General features: G+C 49.3%; 7 protein-coding genes across 7 annotated transcripts; 4 read left to right on the forward strand and 3 right to left on the reverse strand.

Annotated features, from left to right (window-relative positions):
- Nucleotides 1–6540: 6540 nt before the first annotated feature.
- DFJ58DRAFT_732218 (uncharacterized protein) lies at nt 6541–7475 on the forward strand (the record flags this gene model as incomplete). Its single annotated transcript, XM_041386146.1, has 4 exons — nt 6541–6560; nt 6698–6719; nt 6770–6835; nt 6894–7475. 4 exons carry the CDS (start codon nt 6541–6543, stop codon nt 7473–7475), a joined length of 690 nt encoding a protein of 229 aa, XP_041239730.1.
- Nucleotides 7476–8077: 602 nt separating this feature from the next.
- DFJ58DRAFT_916319 (uncharacterized protein) lies at nt 8078–10634 on the forward strand (the record flags this gene model as incomplete). The annotated part of the gene is made up of 5 exons (XM_041395470.1): nt 8078–8143; nt 8218–8348; nt 8465–8529; nt 8746–8807; nt 9081–10634. The coding sequence occupies 5 exons, from the start codon at nt 8078–8080 to the stop codon at nt 10632–10634; spliced, it is 1878 nt and encodes a 625-aa protein (XP_041239731.1).
- A 137-nt stretch (nt 10635–10771) lies between these two features.
- DFJ58DRAFT_907628 (cytochrome P450) lies at nt 10772–13323 on the reverse strand (the record flags this gene model as incomplete). Its single annotated transcript, XM_041395070.1, has 13 exons — nt 10772–11218; nt 11278–11410; nt 11462–11598; nt 11650–11674; nt 11725–11781; nt 11832–12021; nt 12068–12081; nt 12133–12262; nt 12316–12431; nt 12486–12637; nt 12686–12874; nt 12930–13062; nt 13113–13323. The coding sequence occupies 13 exons, from the start codon at nt 13321–13323 to the stop codon at nt 11095–11097; spliced, it is 1611 nt and encodes a 536-aa protein (XP_041239732.1). The 3' UTR covers nt 10772–11094.
- A 544-nt stretch (nt 13324–13867) lies between these two features.
- DFJ58DRAFT_807143 (uncharacterized protein) lies at nt 13868–14729 on the reverse strand. The gene is made up of 4 exons (XM_041391223.1): nt 14576–14729; nt 14324–14518; nt 14101–14270; nt 13868–14047 (listed from the first exon to the last, which is right to left on the reverse strand). Exons 1-4 carry the CDS (start codon nt 14717–14719, stop codon nt 13960–13962), a joined length of 597 nt encoding a protein of 198 aa, XP_041239733.1. The 5' UTR covers nt 14720–14729; the 3' UTR covers nt 13868–13959.
- A 327-nt stretch (nt 14730–15056) lies between these two features.
- DFJ58DRAFT_807146 (uncharacterized protein) lies at nt 15057–16967 on the reverse strand. The gene is made up of 10 exons (XM_041391224.1): nt 16767–16967; nt 16546–16714; nt 16462–16498; nt 16214–16410; nt 16016–16158; nt 15927–15967; nt 15721–15863; nt 15516–15670; nt 15410–15461; nt 15057–15352 (listed from the first exon to the last, which is right to left on the reverse strand). The coding sequence occupies exons 1-10, from the start codon at nt 16920–16922 to the stop codon at nt 15150–15152; spliced, it is 1296 nt and encodes a 431-aa protein (XP_041239734.1). The 5' UTR covers nt 16923–16967; the 3' UTR covers nt 15057–15149.
- A 549-nt stretch (nt 16968–17516) lies between these two features.
- DFJ58DRAFT_67017 (uncharacterized protein) lies at nt 17517–19949 on the forward strand. The gene is made up of 3 exons (XM_041382844.1): nt 17517–17686; nt 17749–19093; nt 19157–19949. Exons 2-3 carry the CDS (start codon nt 17854–17856, stop codon nt 19543–19545), a joined length of 1629 nt encoding a protein of 542 aa, XP_041239735.1. The 5' UTR covers nt 17517–17686; nt 17749–17853; the 3' UTR covers nt 19546–19949.
- A 2160-nt stretch (nt 19950–22109) lies between these two features.
- Nucleotides 22110–25887, forward strand: DFJ58DRAFT_67077 (uncharacterized protein). Its single transcript, XM_041382892.1, has 4 exons — nt 22110–22573; nt 22639–23387; nt 23443–23507; nt 23559–25887. The coding sequence occupies exons 1-4, from the start codon at nt 22206–22208 to the stop codon at nt 25791–25793; spliced, it is 3417 nt and encodes a 1138-aa protein (XP_041239736.1). The 5' UTR covers nt 22110–22205; the 3' UTR covers nt 25794–25887.
- The last annotated feature ends 2 nt before the right edge of the window (nt 25888–25889 follow it).

Raw genomic sequence — 25889 nt, forward strand, 5'->3', positions numbered from 1 at the left:
CGTTACCTTAGGTTAGCATACATGAACTAGTCTTTCTTCCATTGACTGAGACTCGCGTTACCTTAGTTCTCGCTCTCTAACAGGTTATGAGCCCTGCCTAAAGGGTAGCGCCATCTTCTCCTCAAAATCTCTCATTCCCGCCGATAATACTCGGCTCTGACGTTACCATGTCGTCTTCGGACTCCCTTCCCAAAACTGAACGATATCCGCATGAGAAGCTCACCCTCGACGGATCCAACTATTCTCAATGGGCCACTGGCTTTAAAATGTGGTCCGGCGGCATTGGGCTATGGCCATATGTCAACGGCGACGAGAAGGAGCCATCCCCCCCAGCCACACTCACGGACGTGGATCAAAACATCATTCGCGCAGAGAAACACGCTGAACGAGTACAAGTCTATAAACAACGCCGACTTCTCGCCCTCAGCGCTATGTCCATGGCGATTGATGCGCAGGACTTCGTCCACCTCCGCGATATAGATGACCCGCACATGGCGTGGATTGCTCTAGAAAAGAAGTACCTTCCCCAAAAGGCTATTCGATTCAATCAATACCTGGACCGCCTGTTCACCATTCCCAAGGCGCATGATAGTTCCTCCATCGCCCAAACTATGCAAACCCTCACCGTGCTAAAATCCGACCTTGCAGCTCTCTCTGTCACCACAGCAGTCGCACCCTCCACTTCCAGTGTCGTTACAACTGCGGCAAAGGACGAGTACAAGATCCCGGACGCGATCTTCGTGCACGTCCTGTTGCGCACCCTACCTGACTACTACGACCCCCTTCGTCAAACCCTCGTCAACAGCGATACTTCGCTGGACTTCAGCGATGTCGTTAACCGCCTGAAGACTCAGGAATTACACCGCGCTGGAACCAGTGGCAGTGACCATGTGGCCATGCTGTCTGGACATCGAGGAGGAAACTCCTCCAACCCCAAGACCAGCGATCGTGTCCCGCCGAAAGGTTTTGATGAGACAAAAGGAGATGGGTGGATAGTAGGATGGCGACCTAAGTGCGGCCATTGTCAAAAGGCCGGCCATGTCTGGGTACAGTGTCGCGCACGGCTCTCTAAGGACGACAAAACTCCAAAGTCAGCACCTCGTCCTTCCTCCCCTGCCACAACCGCCGCTAACCCGGTGCCCTCCCTGCCAGACCCAACTGACGAGTCTACCATACCACCTCCATTCGTCCTTACGCTGAAGGATCACTCAGCCAGTATCTCATCAGCCCTTGCTTTACCGGCTGGGTCCTTCCACGTAGACTCTGCCTCGACGGCTCACATGGAGCCTGAAATATCACGCTTTTCTCACTATACGAAACTGCGTGAACCTATCCGTGTGACCTTAGCTGATGAGCATGTGGTGTTAGCTCCAGGATGGGGTAAAGTGAAACTTGTACTGCGGTTTGGTGATTCGTTGACGGAACACGAGCTCGAGTTCCTGCATGTCCCCGATTTGCGCTGTACGCTCATTTCGGTATCCACCCTCGCCTCTGCTCGTATATCCTTCGCGACTACTTCTGAAGGAGGAACGCTGCGCTCTAACAACGGCAATGGGCCATACATCGCCCACGTGCACCAGAAAGACGGATTGTATCTGCTGGATGCAACGTACCATACGGTTGATTCCACCCCTGCACGCGCAATGCTCACAAAGTCCATGCCTCCATCTCTTAATACGTGGCATCGTCGCCTTGGGCATGCTGGTTTTTCGACCATTATGAAGGCCACGGGACATGTCAGCGGGATGAACATCGATGAGACCACCCTGCATCATGACGTCGGCGGCGCCGACACGATACATTGCGTGTCCTGCGTTATGGGAAAACATAAACGGCTTCCCTTTCCTACCATCGCACGCCGCGCTAAAGCGACAGCTGACCTCATTCACTCTGACGTTTGGGGACCGGTCAACATCACCTCCTCTACCGGTGATCACTACTTTGTGGTGTTCACTGATGACTACACAAGGTACTCCGTAGTTTACTTGATGCGTGCCAAATCCGAGGTCTTTGATCATTTCCAGAATTTTATCCCCTGGATAGAAACACAATCTGGGGGGCGCGTCAAACGGCTTCGCAGTGACAACGGAGGCGAGTACATGTCGAGGGAGTTTCTGGCCTACCTTGGGGAACATGGCATTGAGCATGAGACCACCATGCCCTACACTCCCCAACAGAATGGCGTCGCGGAACGCGGACACCAAACCATCGTCACCCGTGCACTCAGTTCGCACCACCTGAGCGGTTTCCCGCGTTCGTTCTGGGGCTGGGCGATTCTTAACTCAGCCCACATCAAGAACATGCTCCCTTCCTCATCTCTCGCTGGTCGCACACCCTTTGAGGCGTTCTATGGTCGCAAGCCGGATGTTGGCTACCTTCGTCCATTCGGTTGCCTTGCCTATGCGCACATACCAGAGGACACTCGTCGCAAGTACGACTTTGTCTCTCGTCGCTGCTTCCTACTCGGCCATGTGCGGAATGCAGGCTACACTCTCTGGGATCCCTCTACCAAACGCGTCGTGCGTTCCCGTCACGTCCACTTCGATGAACACGTATTCTACGGGGATCCTGCTTCCTCACCCCTCGCTCCTCTCCTTCTTGACTCGGCGGATCTCCCTGGTGCCACTTCATCGGTGGGAGGTGTCACTCAGCCAGTGGGAGCACAGGCTGGTGAGCCACCGCTATTGACCCCTGCTGACTGCGTACCACAGGTGTCAGTGGGAGAACGTGACAACCCACCTGACCATAACGATCCGCCAACAATCCCTGGCCCAACCGAACAGGCAACACTGCTTATCCCCCCACAGCAACCTCCAGTACCTCCTCCTCCTGCACCTCCTTCAGATGTTCCGCGTCGCAGCACTCGTTCACGCCAACCGGTACAAGCAGGTCATATCGCACCCTCTGGGACCAGCGCAACGGCCATACCAACGCGACGAGTTCCCGTCGCCGAACGCTGGACATATGTACCAGAGTCCTCGACCAGTCAGCACGACAACGACAGTACCGAATCCGCAATGCACACAGCTACCGAACCTCCCAAACGCTCAAACATAATCATACCCGAAACCATCAACAAAGCTCGGTCATTACCTGAGTGGCCTCAATGGTCAGATGCCTGCAAATCTGAGCTGCAGTCAATGCAGGACCTCAAAACTCACAAACTCACGCCACTCCCAGAAGGACGCAAAGCGATTGGTTCGAGATGGGTATTCACGGTAAAAACTGACGAAGAAGGCAACATCACACGTCACAAGGCACGCCTCGTTGCGCAGGGATACACGCAAGTCGAGGGGATCGACTATACAGAAACGTTCGCGGCTGTCGCCAAGTACGACACGGTTCGTATTCTCCTCGCCCTCGCGGCGAAATTCGACCTTGAACTAGACCAGATGGACGTACGTACTGCCTTCCTCAACGCTGACCTCAAGGAGGACATCTACCTCAAGCAACCGGCTGGTTTTGAAGACCCTGAACATCCGGACTGGGTGTGGAAGCTGGAGAAAGCGCTTTATGGGTTGAAGCAGGCAGGGTATGAGTGGAACCAGACGCTGGATGAGTACTTGCGGATAGAGGGGTTCAGATTCGTAAGGAGCGAAGCTGACCACAGTCTATATGTCCTCCACGAGGGGGACAAAGTCATATGGCTAGTCGTCTACGTCGACGACATGCTCGCAGCGTCGAACTCTCGCGATTACCTGGACAAGTTCAAGACAGAGCTAAAGCGACGCTTCGACTTATCAGATCTCGGTCCCGCTCGCCACTTCCTTGGCATGCACATTACGCGCGACCGAGAGAAGAGGCTCCTCACCATTAGCCAGAAGGCTTACCTTGAGAAGATTCTCAAGAACGCCGGCATGACACTGTGCAATCCCGTCAGTACGCCTATGACACCTGGAGTAACCTTGCAGAAGGCCACTCGCCCCCCAACGAGTGAAGAAGCGGACGCCATTGCGTCAATCCCATATCGCCGAACTATCGGGGAACTCAACTACGCTATGCGAACCACTCGCCCCGACATCGCTTACCCAGTTTCATGCCTCTCCCGATACATGGAGAATCCCAGTATCGACCATCATCGTCAACTCAAACATCTTCTCCGGTACATTCGTGGAACTACGGATTTAGTACTTATCTTCGGCTCGTCAAACGAGGGACTCGTTGGGCACTCGGATTCGGACTATGCTGCAGATCGGGACGATAGCAAGTCCACCAGCGCTTATGTTTATCAACTCTTCGGAGGGCCCATTAGTTGGAAGTCGCAGAAGCAATCTGTGGTCGCTACCTCGACCACGGAAGCCGAATATATCGGTCTATCGAACGCTTCACGCGAGGCCTTATATCTGATCCAGCTTCTACATGACTTCCGCCTCGACCCTGAACTCTACGACCCCGCACTCCTATATGGAGACAACCAGTCCAGTATTGCACTCTCGAAGAATCCAAGGTTCCACGAAAGAGCCAAGCACATTCGCGTCCACTACCATCTCATCCGTGACCTCGTCGACACAAACAAGATCGAACTCCAGTACAAATCCACCTCAGAGATGATTGCTGATAGTCTAACGAAGGCGTTACCCTCGCCCAGCTGGGGTCCAGCATCGGGAAAACATGGGACTACGTCGTCAAGACCTGCCAGGCGCTCTGACGAGTGGGAGTGTTGAGAGGTGATCCGTCAGAGCACTGAGCCGGTTCCAGATAGATATATCTAACGGTTCCAGTTCTATGTACCTTAGCTGCCACTGTTACTGACTGTCATCCACCCTAGTTACTGACCATTTTTCTCTTTGCTACTTAAGGATGGCTAGACGCTACACCCGCACCTCAGTCTTTCTTCCATTGACTGAGGTGCGTATACCATTCACATTATACTATACATGATACTTACTAGCGCCCTACAGACTCGCGTTACCTTAGGTTAGCATACATGAACTAGTCTTTCTTCCATTGACTGAGACTCGCGTTACCTTAGTTCTCGCTCTCTAACAATGATATATTTGAGCCGTCACATCGAAAGCATCCACTTTGAGGTGGACTACCAATGCCCCTACTGCAAAAGAATGTTGTCGAGGGCTGATTCTATGGGTCGGCATCAGAAGGTGTGCAAGCCATTGCTTGCTAGCAGGGCGCACGCTGAGCATGGAGGGTACGATTTCTGTCTCCAACAGTTGATTAAATCTGTCCATGGGTATATTGTCCCTGCCAAGAACGCGGCCTAGGAATATGTATGTCCCTCTTTCCCTGCATCTATCGCTGCTGCTAATTTTTCCGTACCCTATGTCTCCAATTCTTGAAACCACTTCTCTCTATGATTAAAGACACTGGTTCATTCTATTACTCGCATTCCTTTTGAATATTTCCTATTTTTGACTTGTTTCCTCCCTTCGTCCTTGCTTAATGCATCTTCTATATGCTTATTGGGTTATCTTTATTGCACATCTCTATCGCACGCTGGACGTAGCTGATAGATCATATCCCACCATGGAGCTTGGACCTTTGCATCGCATTTGTTACGAATGAAACATGCATACGATGTTGCATTTGTGTCTTCCTTGACACTGCCTACGGTGTGACCGTTTGCCTATGGATTTGCTTATTTTATTATCATCCTTGAAAAATCCAGTGTGCATACGCGCCTGCTTGTGTACGAGACGCGTCCCACTTCAAATATAGTGGTATTAATGTTAGGCCGGGATAGAGAAACCAGTAAAGCATTCATTTTGCGTATCCGATATTATGTCAGAAGAGAGTGACATAGCCCTAGATGCAAACAACTATTCTAATAATTGACGAGGCACCAGATAGAAGCACCAGAGTCACATCATGATTGTCTGAGCCGAGGAGTCTGTAATACTTACGGAGGAAAGTAGCCACCGTATGACGGTCAAATGGAAGGTGTACACCTGTTCTCTGAACCACCGGTATGGTTATACTACATATGCCGATGAAATATGCCAGCCTCCCAGTTAGCCCAAAGGCAAAAACAAACACTTTTGATTGACAACGACAACTCGAAGGAGACTTCTGCTCCGGCGAACAGCTTAGAGCATCCCAGGGAATCGCCGCCTGCCATTCGTACGGAAGATCAATCCCAGCATGCTTACGATATTCCACTTCTGTCATCGAGCCGAGAATCAGATTATGCCGTGACATGTCGATGTGGAATGACAGGCAACGGATATGATTTGCAACTCGAAAAGGGAATGATCAAGTGTGACGAATGCGATAACTGGGCACACATCGCATGTCAACGTAATGCCCGAGCTAGCAGTCTCTGTTCACGAGAGAAGTTCGTGTACATGCGACCGCTGTAATATTGATGAGTTTGTGCCGTGGCGAACTTCAGCATCACAAGGACAACCACCAAACCGTCGGTCAGTTCAGAATGGCCCAGTGTATCATGTCTTTGACTGACTGAGCCCAGGAGCCATCGCAAAAAGTCCCTTTGGCTAAACGGCTGTTGCAAGATCACGTCGCAGCCATTGTCTCGCATGAAATGTTGACACAAACGCGGTGCAGGAAAGGGAGCACTCGCTCGCCATGGCAAATTTTGGTATCTTGTAAGACTCACTCAATTTCACGGAGAGATGGACGCATGGCAAGTACGGTGGTGATACAAGTTTCTCGCAGACAGACCTGTGGACCCGCAGTCCATAGTTCAAATAACAGATTTGGTTGACGAGTTGTAATAAGACAGGGCCGGGAGGCGTGCAATTTGGGTACGTTGCCTGTGTTTCAGCTGCATTCATGCACTAACAAATGAAGCCAGTTTGGTCAGTGGACACATGCACATGATGTTCCTGTAGGCGAGGATATAATCTATGCCTTCCACGATGTACCTTGTCCCCCCCCCCCGAAACGGACGCTACTCACGTTACAAATTCACGATACAGCTCATCAGCCTTCCTCGCCTCAAGGATATCCAACATTTGCCTGTCGGACGTTGTCTACAGCAGCAGGGAATAAAAACATCGTTAACTGGGGGCTACACTGTCAAGTATTGCGGTGATCTGACCGTAGTTCAGCAAGCACAGGTCGCCCATCGGATATTTGATAACATTGAAGAGGCGCAAGAAACTGTGGTGCAATGGTTAGGCTGTGCGGCATTTACTCAGGCGCTCAGCATTATGTTAGCATACAACAAGCGCAGCATATTGGAGGCGGATCCAGACTACCCCAGAGATGGAAACACGGACGCGCAGGAAGAATTCATTCTCGACGCCGCATGGACGACCCTTTTGAAGCAGACCGGCAGAAGCACAGACGTGATCCCCACGGACGTTGACCTGGAATGTCTGTCGGTCTTAGAACAGCACCTGTTCGAGAAGTCGGCTCAGTCGGGCTCTGCAGGAAACTATCAGTGGGACATGGATGGTGGAAACCATCAACATGGTTGGGACACATATGCTGGGCTTCCATCCCACTTGAACCACGAGGATCACAATGAAGGAGATTCTGATTGTGATGAAAAATGAGCCCGAGGTGCTATGCTTTCTGACTTTCGAAAAGGTCCTAGTTAACAATCACTTTGGCGCGGGCCAGATTTCAGTGAAAGCGATAATGTCGAGCAAGCACGTCAGGATCTCGGAAGCGAAGAAAGGTGGCACTGACCGCGTGCTGATATGATGTCCGCGACTGTGCAGTCACTCATTCGGAAGAAAGAAAAATAATATTGTGTGCGGAGGAATCAGACTACAGTTTAATATAAAAGATTGTTCAGTGACAAGGAAGACAGTCATTGAAGCAATATATGGAAAACCTGATTTGCAGACCGGGAGTACTTGTGTGAATCTTAATGATACTGTCTGACCGCCGTGACTTTGTGAGCGTGGATATAAATATAAGGATTCGGCACACACTCAACTAGCTCGTTTGGACTCTTTGGAGGACAAGCACTGGGAGGTTCCAGTGACTAGCAGGTAAGTGTGGTTGATGCGCATTCACCGCGTTTGGGAGCACTGCAGCAGTAGTCGCGGCAGTTGCCGCAGCAGTCTGACAGCGGTGGCGATGCCCAGAAATTTGGCTAAGAGTAAGGATGTGTCAGCCAAGGCCCAAACTGCTCAATCAGTTTCACGACATGGCCGCGTCAAAGCGTCATCGCCATCAGAATCACAAACTCTACAACGTTGCCGAAGCTGAAAGTGTAATCTTTACAGATCTGAATCCGTGTTCATGAACGTAGAATGTCTCTTAATGATGCCATTTCAAAACATTCAGTTGGTCATCAAGGTGCTTTCGGCGTCACCTGCTGCACAGTGCAGACAGAGCCATCTGAGAAAGTGGTCAGATAGAAGTAGCGACGGCGTGTCTTCTGCATGCATTGCCGGAGTAAAGACTAAAGCCTCTTTGTGTGTCGAAATGTAGCAGTGCTCAGTGCTCAATGCGCCAGAAGGCGAGAACATTAGGTCAAGGTATGCTACCAACTTATTATTGATGGTATAATGCACTTACTAGTAGGTTTCAGATTTCAGATCTGGTGCAAGCACCCACTGAGTACTGAGTCTTGTTCGAGCCTGCTGACGGAACAATGTACGCTTTTCGTTCTCCTGTGGTTCCTACTTCACCGTGATTATGCGCTCTTGTTACCATCTGGTCACATTGTTGATCTATTGTGACTGCTGGGTGCTGAAACTTTTGTTACCTTGGATCTACAGTGGCTGTGGATCCAACATCCATCCACAGTCTGAGTTCCGAGTTACAAGAACTTTAGATTTCTCGTCTATTTAAGTAACTTGAATTCTGCAGATATACTAACACTAACACTCACACCTCTGCAAACGTTTGCGTTATCGCGTGCTACGACTAAGGTAAGAACTACTGTCACTTGACATCTAGCCTATGCTTACGTTGTGCAAAGCTGTTTGATATAGGTAAATACTCCAGACGCCTGCGTTGTTGTGTGCTACGACTGAGAGAATCTATTTAATATAGATCCGCGCGACACTGCTATTGTTGTTATACCCCTTGTTCGAATACGTAGCAAACACTGACTTGTGAAACCTCTCTATCAAGCCGCGAAAGGTAATACTCGCACCTGACTGATTCTTCTTCTGCACTCGGCTGATGACTCCGCCCCACAGTCCTCCATGACGACACTGCTATCCCCCCTGGCTGATGTTACATCTAGAAGCGCAACCGCTGACGCTGCGCAGCTTCGCGCCGAGATCGACGACGACCTTGCTGCAATCACTGAGTCTATGCGCATCCTTCGCTTTCGCAGGAACGGTCTAGCTCCCATCTCTGGCCTTCCAAACGAGATTCTCACAGTTATCTTCGAATACTTGGAAGAAGAAGAGCGTCTCGATGGATATGATAGCCGGGATATCCCTGCTTGCGTAGCAGTTACACACGTCTGTAGACACTGGCGCAATGTGGCTATCGAGTGCCCAACTCTTTGGCGATTCATCAGCTCTTCCTCTCCTTTTTGGCTAGATGTCATGCTTGAGAGGTCGAAGGAAATTCCTTTGATTGTCAAATACTCCATTCCGATGCCACTAGAGTATTGCTTGGAGAAAGTCCTTCCACACCTACCTCGGATCGAATACCTCGAATTTCGCCCATGGTCATGTGATGTCGGTCAGGTTATGGATCTGTTATCATCTCAGCCTGCACCGATGCTTAAAACATTCAAATTCTGGGCTAGAGATCCCGTGTTCCTGCCAACGGGACCCATATCAGGCCCCATCTTCCGAGGACAAGTACCCCTACTTCGGGACGTCGAGGTTGACTATTGTGACCTCAGCTGGTCATTGTGCACTTTCGGTGGGCTTCGAACTCTACGTGTGCAAGGAGCCCCCTTGCCGGACCTCCTTTCGGCTCTGCGATGTATGCCTGCCTTGGAGCAACTTACGCTTGAATCAATAGAATGCAACGAAACAATGCTCTTCGATGAAGTGCCGCTCGCTCGGTTGGAACATATAAAATTATGCGCCACCTCGTTTCAAACTGCTATACTTGTCTTCGCACATCTAGCCCTTCCCGTCGACGTCAAGGTTTCTCTGCGTCTCTTCTCAATTCAAGGGCCTGAAACCTTCTCCGATCTGTTTTCGGCTATATATAAGCACCATGGTGGATCCGGTCCTGTCTTACGGTCGCTGCGTGCCACCAATTACAATATAAGGTACATGGGTGTCCAATTTAGCACGTCGAGGGAGATGAAGAATCCTGACGACGATGACATACGACTGTCGATACAATTCTTCTTTGACCTACCCTTTGTAGTTCAACCAGACATCGTACTCGATATATGGCAGACCATCACCCATCAAACCTTCTTTTCTGGCGAGCTCGAATTCATCCATTTTGAGGAGTTCACAGGCTTCATTTGGGGCTTAACCGCTGCGCTCCGGATTGAGGGGTCGAACGTAACGTATCCCTCGCTCCGTGTTCTGGAGCTTCGAGATATGGTGCTCCACAATGACGAACTTAAAGACCTTCGGGACATCTTGACAATGCGAACCAGACATAATCTCTGCATACAAGACCTCCGGCTCACGCTATGCGACAATTTTACGGATGATCAGGCGCGGCTTTTTGGGGAAGTGGTTGCGAACATTGATTGTGATAGATATACTCTTACTGGTGGTTTGAAATCGAGAAAGAGACTACCCTGGTTGCTTCACTATGTAGATTGACGTTTGGATGATGTATTTTATGTTCTTTCATCACCATAGCCTTTGCCTGCTCGTGGTATCTATTTCACCAATGCTCATGTAATCACTGCAATTGCAGACGAAGAAAACCATTTTACAACTTCGTTGTGTTGATGTATGACAATTCATGTGTTCATTGTTCTTATCTATATATATATTTACTTGAAGGACCCTTTGAATCATGTTATCAAACGTAGTGTACAGATATCTCTTATCGTAAACGTCCGAAGGTGAACAGTTTTTTTGTTGATAGTAATCACGGCGCGGTTTCTTTGTAGGCGTGAAGTCCACCAACGAGTGAACCACTGTCTTCCTTCTATCGGCTCTGCCTACGAGGCTATACCTGATAGCTCTCGGTTGCATCTCGTGCACGCGCAAGCAGGTGGTTGAATGCCACATGTGGCATATTTCAAATTGCGCATAGCACGTACACAAAACGGAGCTAAAAAGTTGCGGAAGTGTCAAAAAAGGTTGTCGAATGCTTGACAGATTGGCCAGGTACATCCACAAGTTCTAGATGGGTACGAGAGCGTGCTGAGATATTGCAAGGGAAGACCATAGGGGAGCTAAAGCGACGGAACTGTTAGTGACGGGAAGATGGAATGATACGAGAAAAACCAAATACTGAGTGAGTCCCGTCGTGAATTGGGGGGTGAATTCGATCACTTTGCCCTGCTCATCTTTGGCAGAAGAAAATTCTACCGTGGCCAACATAGTAACAATAGCGGACCACACAGAGGCATCAGCAGTATATCGGCCTGATCAAAGAATGTGTTAGCTTTATACAATCATGAAATTACTCAACCCACCTGGACATCCACGCCGGCCAAAACCGAAAACATATTCAGCAGGGTTGTCGTCCGTCAGCGTATTATTGACGTTCAGGAACCTCTCTGGTATAAAGCTAGATGCTTCGGGGTACCGCTTTTCATCTCGTGAAATGCACCTGCAATATAACGTCAGCATTTTGAAAGCAGACCTAGAGGATCAAGTTGACCACATGTTGCATATGACGGTTGCTCCTGACGTACAATATCACAAGATATCTGTTCGCTAGACGAAAACGGCAGACCTTTTGGAATGAAATAACCATCGAATATATCGTCACTTGAGGTAGCATGTGGCGTGCCTATAAGATTGTTTTTAGTGAAGGCGAGATCACTCGGCAAATAAGAATACCAATGGGCAAAATGGGATGCCATCGCAAAGTTTCCCGCAGGACTGATTCAACGTAGGGTAGCGAGGCTCTGTCTTCGAATGTAGGCAAGCGATCCTCTCCAACCACTGAGTCGATCTCCGCTTGTGCGCGTCTCTGAACAGCTGGATACAATACCATGGCGAGAGCAAAAGTCATCAAGGTCGACGTGGTCTGTGAAGAGGTTGAGCAGCAGACAATATGACGGACATCTTCTGACCGTCTCATATGAACCTGCATGGCTATCTATCAAAGAACAACGTCCCATATAAAGAGTTGACGAACCTATAATAGCAGTAGTAGCTGCTTTCTTTAAGGCAGTCTCGAAGATGGGTTTTGATACCTGATCTAGGTCCTCCATCCGTTGCAAATTGTCTGATACCATTGAAACTTGGCCGAGGAACAGGTTTTCGGCCTTAGCAAGCACGTGATCAACATCTACCAAACTAGATTTAAAAAGATGCCCACCATACGCTCCTGCGTATATTGGAACGGCAGGTCCGTCATTTCAGTCATACGATGGGTCGAAACTTGGGAATCGCGTTTGAGAGCGGATCCCAAACACCAGTCAGGTAACCTCAGCACTGTATCAGAGCGTGGAATGTCAAGTCTTTTCTCATCAACGAGAATGAACTCACGGAAGGGGAAGATTTTAAGTAAGATTGCTCTCTCTGGGGTTAACACCGCAAGGCCAATAGCCATTGCATTTTCTATTATTCGAACCAGAGGATCGCCACGAGGACCAGTTTGGTAGCCGTATACCACTGACATCGCAACTGATGACGAGAATCTATGGACAGCTGACAATCATTTGATGTTTACAAACACATCGACTGACGTTGCGAAGTGAGAATGATAATGTTGAGGGTCATCAATTAGGTTGACGACCATCTCACGAGCCCGCTTAACCTGCGTTGGACGAAACTTGAGTGCAGAGTCGGGACGGAAAGTTTGTTGGAAGAGTCGTCGGCAAAGACGCCATTCGTCACCATAAGCTATTAATGAAAAGTTGACCGACCAACCAAATCTATCCGGGCCGGTACTTCATGATGATTAAATGTAAGACTGTTAGAAGAACGTACGGTTCGAGCGTGGCTATGTATGGTCGATCGGAGTAAATGCGAGAACGCTTGTCCATCAAGGCTTCTGCAATCTGCTGAGAATTGATCACCACGACTTCCTGGCCTGCTAGAAGTCGCACGAAAACCAAGTCTCCTGATATAATGATTTGTACCACATATGCACCACGCTATCTCCCCACGTACCATAGGTAGCGCCCCATTCAGTATAAGTCAGCCAAGGCTCCTTGGTGTTGATAGATAAGACGTTTCCTAACAGTGGGAGCGGCACTGGGCCAGGAGGAAGGCAAGGTTTGTTCTGTCTGTTAACAATGAACCGCGCGAAGGCTTTTATGACGACAAAGGACGCGGGTAAGACGGCAAGGATAGCAAGGCGACCATCAACTAGAGGAAACATGACGGTTAGAACAATGCGTGGGCAGACACCCAGCACACGAAGCGGACCTTGTAACTCCACGGAGAGCCACTTACCCGGGTCATGGCACCCTAGTATGGCTAGTGTAGGAGGCAAAACTGTTGTTTTGTAGCTCGTGACCAGCCTGGGCCGCTTATACACCACACGGTGTACACCTAGGGGTCGGAGTCACTGTATTGCTTAGCCTTCTTGCGATAACAGGGATAAACATAAATCTTTCATACGCATGACGGACGTGTATTATGTGTAAAGTTCTGATCTCTGGCTCGGATATCTCTTGTATTCATCAGGGAAAACCTCCCGCACAAACCTAGCGCAGTTTAGACATAACTTCAATAGTTACCGAAAATTCTTCCTAAATATACTGTTTAGCAGATGATTAAGACTCTTTTACCCCAATTTTACCCCCCCTGTAACTTTTCCTTCATTAGACGATGTTTTTGCAGATTATGCAGAACATAGCACTAATGTTGTCAAGATTTTCCGCGCTTTCAGATTCATCATTGCTTACGAGAACCGACTCGTATACAAGAAAGAAATTAGTTTTCATTAAAAAGAATGTAATAGTCAAGAGCAAGGCAAGTATATAACAATTTCAAGAGGCAATACTAAGGAGATTTAGTCCTCGTCCATCCCGTCGAGGTCGAGGAATGCAAGCGCATCAGCTTCTGCATCAGTGGCGGCGTTCTTGTACTGCATGAGATCCCTTGCAAGACTCAAGTGAATTTAAGATGTACGAGAGAACAAGACTGGACATACTGTATTGCAGCGAAGATATCGGCCATCAGCTTGTGGAATTTCTCGGGTGATTTTGCGCTGAGATCTTTTAGGAATTTGACATGGAAGAAATAGACCTCGCTAAATTGATTTCCGGTAAAGTTAAACTTGGCCGGAGCACCATGTGCCTTCCAGAAGAGCGCTGCGTACACCTATATAGTCATTGTCAATATATCTTGGTGTTGATGGCGACAGGACACGTTACCGAAGTGGCTGTCAAAGCAATCATTGGAATTGTGACCTCGGGCCTTTTGGCTTTATTCTTGGCAATATCGGAAAATCTTTTCGCAAACATGACGCCGACTGACTTCGATCCACTGAAATAACGGCCCTTCATGAGGTGAACCATAATATCACCCAGGTAGGGCTTGTTCTGCACCGGTATCGGCACATCATCATCCTGAAATATATCAGTAGTAAGTCAGTACAAGGCAATGGTATGAGTTGCGAGACACACATCGAACTTCATGAAGTAATGGTAGCGGTGGTTGACGAGGAGAGCGGAAGCAGAAGCGGTACAGTTAGATCCTAAGCGAAGGTAAGCAGCTTGTATTCTCTTGGCTGCGTTCTCCCTTCCAATGTGCTTGTATTCGTTTATCATCCAAGTGTCTAGTTCTAAGCTCGGTAGTCTAATACTGTTCCGGTTCTGCTACTCATTTAATCACGCTTATTTACTTGCTGCAACCAAATCACGTCTACCATTGAACCTGACTTTTGTTACCCAACAGATTTCTATAAGTGCATTTGTCTTCATCCTGCGACTCTGTTTCTTTCGGTAGATATTGTTATGTTTACGATTGCCAATCTGTGTTTGTATCCAAGTTGTCATAATTATGCTTGAAGCTGCTAAGGTTCCTCATACTGGTCTGTGTTGGCGAATAGCTCTTAGATCATCTGCCGGTGAACCATCGCCAGTCCGCGACGTCACCTCCAAAACATTTGTGAACTTAGGACCTTCTTTGATGTATTGAACTCGTCTTAGCAACAGTTTTACAAGAATATCTACCTCAGTCATAGTGGGACGGTGATGTTCACGCAACTTGGATTGGTAGTCCCATCGCAACTCGTGCAATAGGCTCCTTCACATCCGCGTCGACGCCTAAGCCAACATATGCAGTGTTCGGCTTGTCTTTGACAAAATCAGGAGGGTTGATGCCCGCGAGGAAGGTCTCCGCCTGTTTCTTGACGTATTCAGTATTCATGGGTGTCTGTGGGACCGCGCCGATGTACATCACTGAAATACATCGGTTTGCATTGGTGTGACCCATAAACCAAGAAACGCAGAACGTACCTGCCGAATCTTCTTGACCGGTGTGCTCTTTCTCGACGGAGTGCACAACATCCTGTGGATTGTGCTCGGATGATAAATAATGGAATATAAAGGAAGGAAAACATACGCAATGCCAGAAAACCATGTCTCCCGGGTTGACCTTTGGCACGGAAGTCATTGTATTCTCAAGCCTGAGGTGCGGGTGCAGTTCTGGCGTCGGACGCGGACCAGAGAATCCGTTTGGAAGAATTAAGATACCAGGGAAATCAGGGGTTGAGATGTCTTCCGACGAAGTCAGCTTGAGCTAATGGTGTTCAAATAAATAGACGTACCAAACACCCAATTCTCAGGCTTGAGGATATCCTCTGAGTCGAGCGGGACGGTAGGGCGGAAGAACGGGCGGAGAATAGTGTATGCGTTTGAGAGGACGACATCGGGGAATACCCGGAGCGTTCCTTGCGTCGGAGCAGCCTCACTGAAATTATGACCATGTCAGGTCTGCTGTATGAATGGGATCGAAATTTCGTGGAATACAAACCTCATGGCCAACCAACCTTGGAAGGACCTGAATATAGTAGCCTGAAATAACAAAGATTAGGTAGCTCAAAGGACAGAAGGGGTACCTACCTGTCCTGGTCTACCATACAACGAGCTCCGGGCATCCAGACGACCCTCGAGTTCATATGGGTCGTGCGCGCGCCAGTTACCACTGAGAATATCAGCGTAGCATTTACGGAAGCTTTCATCCTCCCAACGCTCAATTGCACCACCTTACGTACGCTCAGCTATTCCAAGGATGATTAAATTTTGTGTCATGGAACGCACCATCGACGTGAGGGGGGAACCTGTCCCATCCTGGGCCAGGATGGCGAATACGGAATCGGTCGGCGTACACAAGGGGAACATTGAGGTCAACGCCCTCGAGTGGCTTGCCTGACTTGACATGGTACTGTTTGTTTAGCCATGCGGAAGCCTTGAGGACATTTGGGTGTGCGCGAGCTTGCACTTGTGGACGCGTCCAGCTAACAGAATGATTTAAACATCATTCAAAATGATCGTAAGAACATGCTTACTACAGCATGAAGAATTGCTTATCTTGCTCGGGGAATCCTGTTTGCCGTATCAATAACGTATTGTGCGGAATATTTACTCCATACCTTCAACATGGGGATTAGCTTTGACAAAGTCATCAAGGGCAGTCTTCCACGCTCGGGCTTCACTATCATCGACAACATCCTTGATGATGACGGTGCCTTTGCGCCGAATAATATCGACTTCCTCAGCGGAAAGCTTGTCAAGGTCCTCATACCGGACTTGGGGGATATACTATGCACTTGGTCAATTTGCATGAAAGTGAGGAGACAGGATGGACGCTCACATCCGGACCAACTTGCGCAATCTCGGCGGTATACTTGTCGAGCTCTCCGAGGAGATCCTTCCAAGATTCTGTGAGACGCTTCTCATAGTCGGGCGTAGCCTCGACTATCTGGCGCTTCAAGTCAACAAATCGCTCTGGCCATGGAGTGCTCTGCATGTTGCTGCGGGGAATGTAGAAAGGTACCTGCAATAATGAACAACTTCAAGTGACCTCGAGTTTATATCCTTTTCGTGACATAAAATCTTCATGCTTATGGAATGATCAGGTGGACCATTTCCGATATTACAGAGATAAACGGAGTTTCCTCGGTGAATATACGTTTTATGATTGGGTGCGCCGGAGTTGGAGAATTAGTGGTGAGGGGCACGGGATTACAGGCCGCTATTGGGATAAGAACAAGACGGCCCGGTAGACAATAGATTGATCCGATAACAAGGTGTTGCATTTCACGGTGCATGGAGTGTAGTGTATTCATCACAATCTACACAACATTAGACACGGGCACCGAGCAGAAGCGCAGCTCAAGGCGCTTGTGTAACGGAAAGGACTAGTGACGTCTTGCACGCGGGCGAATTTTCTCAAGCCTATAAGTTAAGCATTGGCTTAATAAGTATCTGGGAATTTTAAATCTAATTTCACAACACAAGAATACCTTGTTGAGGATGTAGAGAGAAGGAAGACGAAGGACTACAAACTCAGTCAGCTAGAAGCTTAATGGAAAGCCGAACTCGACTCATGTACAGCACCACGTGATCAATATGCATACTTATGTTTGGTGATGCTTTGACTCAACACTCACCAAATTCTTTCCAGTGCACCTCCGATCGACTCTATTTCGACGTTGTCACCATCGGCCTCAACAGCGAGCTCGGCGTTTCTCAGCAGTTTGCTTCCTTTGCTTTAAAATCGATCTCATGCTTGTGAGCCAAACTTTTTGACCTGAAGTTCCATATTGTTGACACGGATCGCGTTTCTGATCTAGCCATAACTTTGAAATCGTGGTCGATTGCTGTCATCTGGTGTTATCCGATATTCATCGATAAACCCACAGAATAACTTCTTTAAGGTGTCCCTCTCCGTAAATTCCATGACCCAATCACTCATACAACCTGCAAGTTGCAGCATGTTTGAAGATGATGAAGACTCTCTCTTTGGCTCGCCGCCTCCATCTCCAGCTAGAGGTAGGTCACCGGCGTTTCCCGCTCAAGCAGCCCAAGAGAGGGGCGCAGGCATAACACAAAATGTGGGGGCCATTGCACTTCCTGGTTCCCATATGTCATGTTCTGAACTACCAGCCGACCTATTAGCCTTGCCGTTCGGCAGCTTTAACACTCGCGAGCCTCCTCCCTCGCATGCGCTGCCAGTGAAAAGCACCTTGCAAGCGCCGCAATCGCCTCGTGTTGCCTCATCGGTACCTTTTTCGACATCTCGCCCCTCTTCGAGGGCCACGGGAAAACGCAAAACAACGAAATCACAATCAGCAACACCCCGTCCTGCACCCCCGCCTATACCGTTCCCTGGCCCAGATGAACCACTACCTTCCAATTTTTTGCGCAACCAGGAAGCGTTATTAGGCATAGCTGGCCTCGTCGGAAACGTGAAGCCAACCAGCCTTCCACAACAAACAATCCGCGGGTCTACGCCTTCTAACCCCATCATTATTGAGGAATCTGATCCGACGCGCCTGCCTCATGTCGATCCTAGTCAGCTCACCTCCCTCATCAGACAGAAAACTATATTTCCCGTGTTATCAAGCATCATGAAACTCCTGGGCAACTCTCCAGCTGCGTCCACCCAGCCACTTTTCACCAATGATTGCCCATCTTCGCGCCAATGCAGTGAGCCCGCAACGACTGCTCCACCCCCACTGAAACGACGCAAACTCACAAGCGTCCCTGCTGGTGCAGTGGAGTGGGATGTGCCTTACCCATTTCCTGAAGGTGAGGGCCCTAAGGCATATCACGCTACATGGGAGCGGGAGCGTGCGAGGCATCTAATTACGCAGCTTGTGGAGTCGATCAAGGCTGCTTTCGAGTCATCTCCGCTTGATGATGATCAGGTTCCACCATCTTCTTCGCAGTCATCCATGCGCACCTCTGAACCCTCCAGGCACACGTCATCACCATCTCCTGTATCACCTACAACTACCAATACCTTTCAGCATATAATTCCGGACTGCACCATTGATCCTGCACTTCTTGCTATTTCCGTTCCACCATCAGTCACATACAATGCATCTTCCCCGGTTCCCGCACTCGTTCATTCTCCGATCACATCTACCGAATCGTCTGATGGGGCTCTCACCCCGCCTGCATATAATGACCAAGGTGCATTGTCTCCAGATAGTTGGATGGCTGAATATGCTCACCTGTTTCGCGCGAATGGCGTAGATTCAGTGGCTGCTGCCAAAATGTTATTGCAGTTCGCTACAAGACCTGTTGTACCTTCGCCTGCTCCCTCACACATAGACATTTCGCCGGCAGTACTCACGTCATATCCTCAAACTACCCCATCATGTTTCTCGCCATTGACGCACCTGCAGTCAGTCTCTCCTCAAATATCTCGCTCGCCGTCGGTTCAATCTATGCACAAACCGACTCCTTCCGTTCCTCGTCGCGCCGGCTTCAAGGCGGCTCATAAAGAAGACATTCTCCACCGCGCACGGGAACGTCGCCGACAGATCGTTGGAGAGATCGAGCGGGCAAAGGTTGAGTTATGGGAGACGAGTATTGAGGGAGGGGTGTTGGGGCATCTCATGAAGGATCCAACACTATCTTGACACGTTTACTTACGAGATTCGACGTGTATTGCATGCAGTAGTAGCTCAACCCGTTCCCAGAGCCATGCATTCACTGTCTTAATGTCATACAATGACTCGCCTTCGGTCGGCTTTTGTACGATACACTGTGTTCACGGTAGTGAGATGCGAGTGATGTCAATTGAGTTATGTGAATAGATACATGATCGTCACAGTAGCAAGTTGGGAAATACAATATTAGCACATTCTTGTCTTTCGTTTGCATCTGCAAATAGACACAATGTATCTCTTCGCGTTCTCACTCTCGACAATGCTGTATACAATTGACCGTTGAGCAAAAGGATCCGTTCGCAAGTCGAGCACCGTTCTTCCTAGCGTCAGTCCTTGACAACCATTAAAAGTAGTTGCATATGCGAGTCATAGAGGAAATTTACTGTCCAGGATAAACGGTTTGGATGGAATGAGAAGTTGATGCGGGGAATGCAGTGGCTTTCCATTGTATTGAGTTGTTGCACTTCGACGAACCGACGATGCAGTGCAATCACGCGCACGCGTGCGTTTCTGACCAATTCCTTTTCTACCGAGAGGTTTCGTTGAATGGCGCAAATGCAGTTCTCTTTGAGATCCAGGCGATGAGGAGGTACTCCAGGATGGGTCAACATTGCGAGATAGTCCAGCGTGTGTTCTGGCGCATTAAATGGTGCGTGGTCGGCTTCTTTTAGGCTGTCCGAGCTGAAGTAAGATTCTATGTCTCGTCAGGAGAATGTGTACTCGATGTTTGCCTGGGATACTTACGAAAATCGCCAGGCAAATTCTCTAGAATTTTATCGTTGAATTCGTCGACGTAGATATTGAGAGGGGAGAGGAATGCGCGCTGAAGACACGTATCGGCGTCTTCGAGCACATGTGGCGGGAAGAGTAAGTTAATAGTATCCTCGAAGTTTGTGGTCGCTGCTATGAGCGCGAGATTCTGTCGATTTCCGGAGCAATCTTCACCAATCCTGTTTACGAAAGCTGTGAATCGCGGGTCACCCATGCTTCGAATTGCAGTGTTGAGAGTCAAGATCCGAATGCTATTCCATAGCGTTGACGACTTCACTGACGCTGCGAGAGTGGCTGTCTCTCCTGCTCCGCTGACAATGGGGCCTGCTTGACGAAAATCTCCTAAATCTATGAAGGTCATTCCTCCGAATGGTATTATTGGGCGATTGCAGATTGTACAGTAAAGTTCGTCGACGCTCTCCCATCCGGCTCTGTTCATGGCAGGCAGTTCATCCCAGATGATTGCAGTGGCATTTCGAATGAGGTCTGCGCGAGGTGGGTGAGGATGAATGGAGCTATGTAAATTGACGTTATCGTCGGTTACTGGGATGCCAAACATGTGATACGCTGTGCGTCCACGATTGTATGCAGTTGCGCACAGAGCATTGCTTCCGACGATAAGTACAATTTGTTCTTGGGCGCGTAACATGGTCGAGAGTGCTTTGACTAAAAACGTTTTTCCTCGACCTGGACGCCCTTCAATGAAGAAGAAATTGTTTCTGCGCTGGACCATGCTCTCTGAAATGCAGTTGAGAATGTGTCGTTGCTCTGCATTCAGTTGTTCACCCATGTTGATGCTTTGCGCTTGGAATGCTGCCTGGTTATTGTGCAGATAACATTGCTCATTGTAGACTTCGATGGAACGTCTGGGAGGGGATGGAAGACCAAAGTCAGCGAGGTGTTTTCCAGAATGAGACAGTAGATCGTCGATGACTTGTAGGCAGAATTCGTAACCGAGGATTTGGCTTCCCAGTCGCTGAATGTGTTCAATGGACAGCATCTCTCGAAATTCCATCCATAACGGCATATCTGCATAGCCTTCGAGTACGATTTGTGAGAATAGAAATCGTAATTGAGCCGGGGTGCGATGGGATTCGACGGCTTCACGTAGCGCAAGATATCCCTCATTTTGATTGTCAAATAATCCAAGGTCAGATGCTGCTTCATGGAAAGTATCGAAAGTCTGCCTCTGAAATGTCCGAAGGTCAACGAAAGACACCGCGGCTCGATGGAGAAGCAGAGCTCGAAGATAGAAAAGCTCCCCAGATTGGATTGATACAGATTGGATTCGAGCTACTTTCTCCAGATGGACGCGTCTGGAAGCTTTCCGTCGAGTGACACACTCTCTTTCTTTCTCAGGATAATCGTTAGGCGTAAGTTCATCTTCCACAGAGTACGGATAGAGTACAAATTGTTCGAAATATTCTTCATAGCGAAGTCCAGTAAGTTCATCGGCACGTAGAAAGTAACGATTTAAAAGGGAGGTGGATGATCTTTCTCCTCCTTGCTGACGAAACTGAGGGATATTTGAGCCAGGCAGCTGAACTGGTAGGTTTGTAACTGAAGGTTCCTTTCGAGTGACCTCGAAATTGAGAATACGCCATGCCGCTTCTGGCGCTGACAGATATCTTCCTTTTTGGTAGTCGCGAATTTTATTCAAGGGGACTGGTTCGTCTACGTGCCGCTCTCGAATTTGGATTGAACTGAAGACTTGTTGAAGAGCAGACAGCTTTTGTACCACGTGATCCCGACGCGTCGCGTTCGAACTTCGGGGACGTAAACATACCTCAACAAAGGTTCTGCACATCTTTGGACGTGCTGCCTGTGGTGTACACGACCATCGTCACTACAAGATCGCAATGGCGCCCGCTCGCGATGCCCAGCTTGATCAAGAAAAAGAAGAATATCGTGCTAGCATCGCCGAGGCCCTCCAGGAAGACGAAGACCCACTAGCTGCCTACGACGACTTTGTGAAATGGACCGCACAGCAGTATTCTGCAGATGATGTGACATCTGGTCTCATCGAGCTACTTGAAGAGACAACCAGACGGTTCAAAGACGATCTGAGGTACAAGGGCGATCTCAGATATCTGAAACTCTGGTCGGCGTATGCGAAGCAAGTCGAGAGACCGACTATAATTTACTCATATCTTGTAAAGCACGACATTGGGTGCGTATATGCACTACTTTACGAGGAATATGCTGGGGCACTGGAAAAAGAGGGAAGGTGAGTGGCTTGTATGCCCAAACACTAAGCGCGGGTTGGGTGAACCATTCGTTTGCATGATCCAGACACACCGAGGCCGACAAGGTTTTCCGTATCGGGATTACGCGTATCGCTCGTCCAATCGAGAGGCTGAAGAAACGTTATCGCGATTTCCAAAGCAGTCCTTCCTCATCTAAACCCACACCCATCACCTTCCGACCGAGTGGGTCCCAAGAAATCGATGCCCTCCGCCGTAACCCCCTCAAGAACCATAATCTGCCACCTGCTTCGTCCGCAAGTACTTCGAAACCATCATCATCTCTCAAATCCAGTACTCCGCAAGCCACCACATCGAGCCCTAGAGCTCATAGCCGCTATGCTCCGATGCTCGCTCCTCCTGTCCCAGGGAGGCGTCCAGAGAAGCTGCGCTTCAATCTCTCACTGCTTTTTACTGCAGACGGCGTTGAATACAGCGCTGCCGAAGTGCGCGCCCGCTCCATGGGACTTCTCAACAAGAAATGGGGTTCACCCCCACCTTCAGAGTCACGCGAGACCATCCGAGTGAACTTCAATGATGACGGCACACGGAGCACACAGAATATGGGGTACGGGAAGCGCAAGAGCATCGTGACTTTAGGAGAGCCAACAGTCACGATCAATACGAAAGAGGCGCTGGCAGATGTATTTGGAATGTATAACTCCCCGGATAAGACTGTGAAACGGATGATGCCTGGGAGCAAGCATGCGCCGGTGAAGAGGATTGAACCCATGACAACTGCAACAAGACAGTCACCACCTGTTGTCCAAATGGAGGATGAGAATGCTAAGACACCGGGTAAGCGGAAATTCACTTTGTCCTTGGGGCTCATTTGTATTTCTATGCATGAAAGGTGCATTCAAACCCTTCGTCGACGAGAACGCGAACCGCAAGGAGAATAGCACCCCTGCGGTAAAGGTGCTAAAAACAACACTGCTTTCCTTCATTCAATGCTAAATCTGCCGGTAGTTCAAACCCTTCGTGGATGAACCCCCAAAACAATCATTTGTTACTCCTGACATGGGTCGGCGTGCTCTCACAACGAAGGAAAGCACTCCTGCTACCTCTTTCAAACCTCCCGCCACCCTCAAAGCCATCTCGGAAGAAAATTCGGGGCGAGAAAACGAGAACGTCAATGTCAAAGCCAGCGTATTCTCGCGCGTCTTCACTCCCGTATCTCAGAAAGAACCCCTCACCCGACCCAACTCACAGGGGGCGAAGGCTAGCCCTTTGAATGAGAACGCAAGCATCTTTCAGCCTCCTGGTTCTAAACCGGAGGCAGCACCATTCGTTGCATTCGTCGACTCCAAAACGCCTTTCAAGGTTTTCAGTCGCCCACCACTATCGCTTGATGGTAATGAGAACGCAGGACACGTTTTCACCCCGAAGCCGACCACGTTCAAGGCGTTTGTGGATACTAGTACTGTTGCCACGCCTGAGAACCAAGTGGAACAAGAGGCTCCTCAAGCACCAAGGACGCCGGCCTCCGAGACCTACACCGATGAATCCAGTGATCCCGCAGACGACCCTCAGCAGAACTTCTCTTCGAGCGATGAACCTTTTGAGGATGGCTATATCGAGGGAGAGCCTGATGTACCCTTCTCATCATCTTCAAGCATCAGCGATCACTTCGAAGAAGAATACGAGGAGGAGCAACCGCAGCCTCTTGGAGGTCGCTTCGGCAGGATAAACGTGATGACGCCCATCACAGAACGTACCTTTGAGTTTAGTACTCGGGGATTCCCCACGCCGCATGAGAATGGTGCAGTCCAGGCTGCAGAACGACTCGCTGCAGAGCTAAGAGAGGAAGACGAGCGTGAACGAGGATATGTGCACGATGGGGAGGAGTCGGACTCGTCGTTCGCTTCTTATGACCGTCCAGGATCGGTCCCACAATACCAGCCAGCAGAACTGGAAGTGATCGAAGAGCGCACAGGGACCCTCAGTCTCTCAGACGCTCTGGCAGTAGTGTCCGCCTTCAGACCATCGAACCCCTGCAATCCTTTTGACCCCACAATTATGTCCACACTGCTTTCTCTCTTGCCTGGAGACGAAGATTTTCACGACCTGCGAGGACAGGACTCAGGCATGCTCGAGGGTCTACAGAAGTTCGCAGCCAAGAAGAGCAGGCGAGGGAGTGGCTCAAGCTCCAAGGGGTTCGATGACGATGCGTTCATGGTCACCCTGGAAGGAAAGAGACTGAAAGTGGTGGATAAACTAGGGGAAGGCGGCTTTGGAGCAGTGTTTACAGCTCGAGACGTTTCGTCCAAGAACGAAGATGACGAAGACGAGGACTTGGATGAAGACGATGAAGAGGACGGATCTTCGATGCTTGCTCTGAAAGTTGTGAAGCCTCGAAACCTATGGGAATTCCACGTTCTACGCAGAATTCACCGCACGCTCCCTGAGCCACTTCGCCGTTCCCTCGTCTTACCGTATGCTCTCTACGCGTATCGTGACGAAAGCCACCTCCTTATGCAGCTATGCCCGCAAGGCACCCTGCTCAACATCGTCAACCGTGCTGGCACTGCTGGCATCTCGCAGCAAGGGGCGTGTCTTGATGAGCTCCTCGTCATGTTTTTCACGATCGAGATCATGCGCTTCCTTGAAGGAATGCACAGCGCAGGGTTCATCCATGGTGATCTCAAGATTGACAACTGCCTGCTACGCCTCGAAGACGTTCCAGGCGGCGCGTCTTCCCTCTCCAGTATATACCAGCCCTCGGGTGAAGGCGGCTGGAAATACAAGGGCATCAAGGTCATCGATTTCGGGCGAACGCTCGACACGTCCCTCTTTCCTCAAAACCAACAGTTCGTTAGTGACTGGCCAACAGACGCACGAGACTGTTTTGAGCTAAGAGAGCACCGACCCTGGACGTATCAGACTGACTACTTTGGTCTCGCTGGCATCATCTACTGCATGCTGTTTGGCAAATACATCGAAACATCATCCATCACCCCTAAATCCCCTTACAAGGTCACGACGCCGTTCAAGCGCTACTGGCAGAATGACTTATGGACGAGGTTATTCGATCTCTTACTTAATCCTTGCCTCGTGCGTCCGGATGGCAAGTTGCCCCTGTGCGAAGAGCTTAGTGATATAAGACATGAAATGGAGGGTTGGCTGCAGCACCACTGCAACCGGAGTAGTAACACGCTCAAGGGACTACTAAAAAAGATCGAGCTTTCGGTGTACACCGGGTAAATAACACCTCACTTTACCCATGATTCGTATGTTCATAGTTCGGCTATTTGCTCACGTTCTGTATACACACCCTGACAACATCTCCATCGGATACTC

The sequence above is a fragment of the Suillus subalutaceus genome, assembly GCF_016647625.1.
Source record: "Suillus subalutaceus strain FC151 chromosome Unknown DFJ58scaffold_120, whole genome shotgun sequence".
Classification (NCBI taxonomy): domain Eukaryota; kingdom Fungi; phylum Basidiomycota; class Agaricomycetes; order Boletales; family Suillaceae; genus Suillus; species Suillus subalutaceus.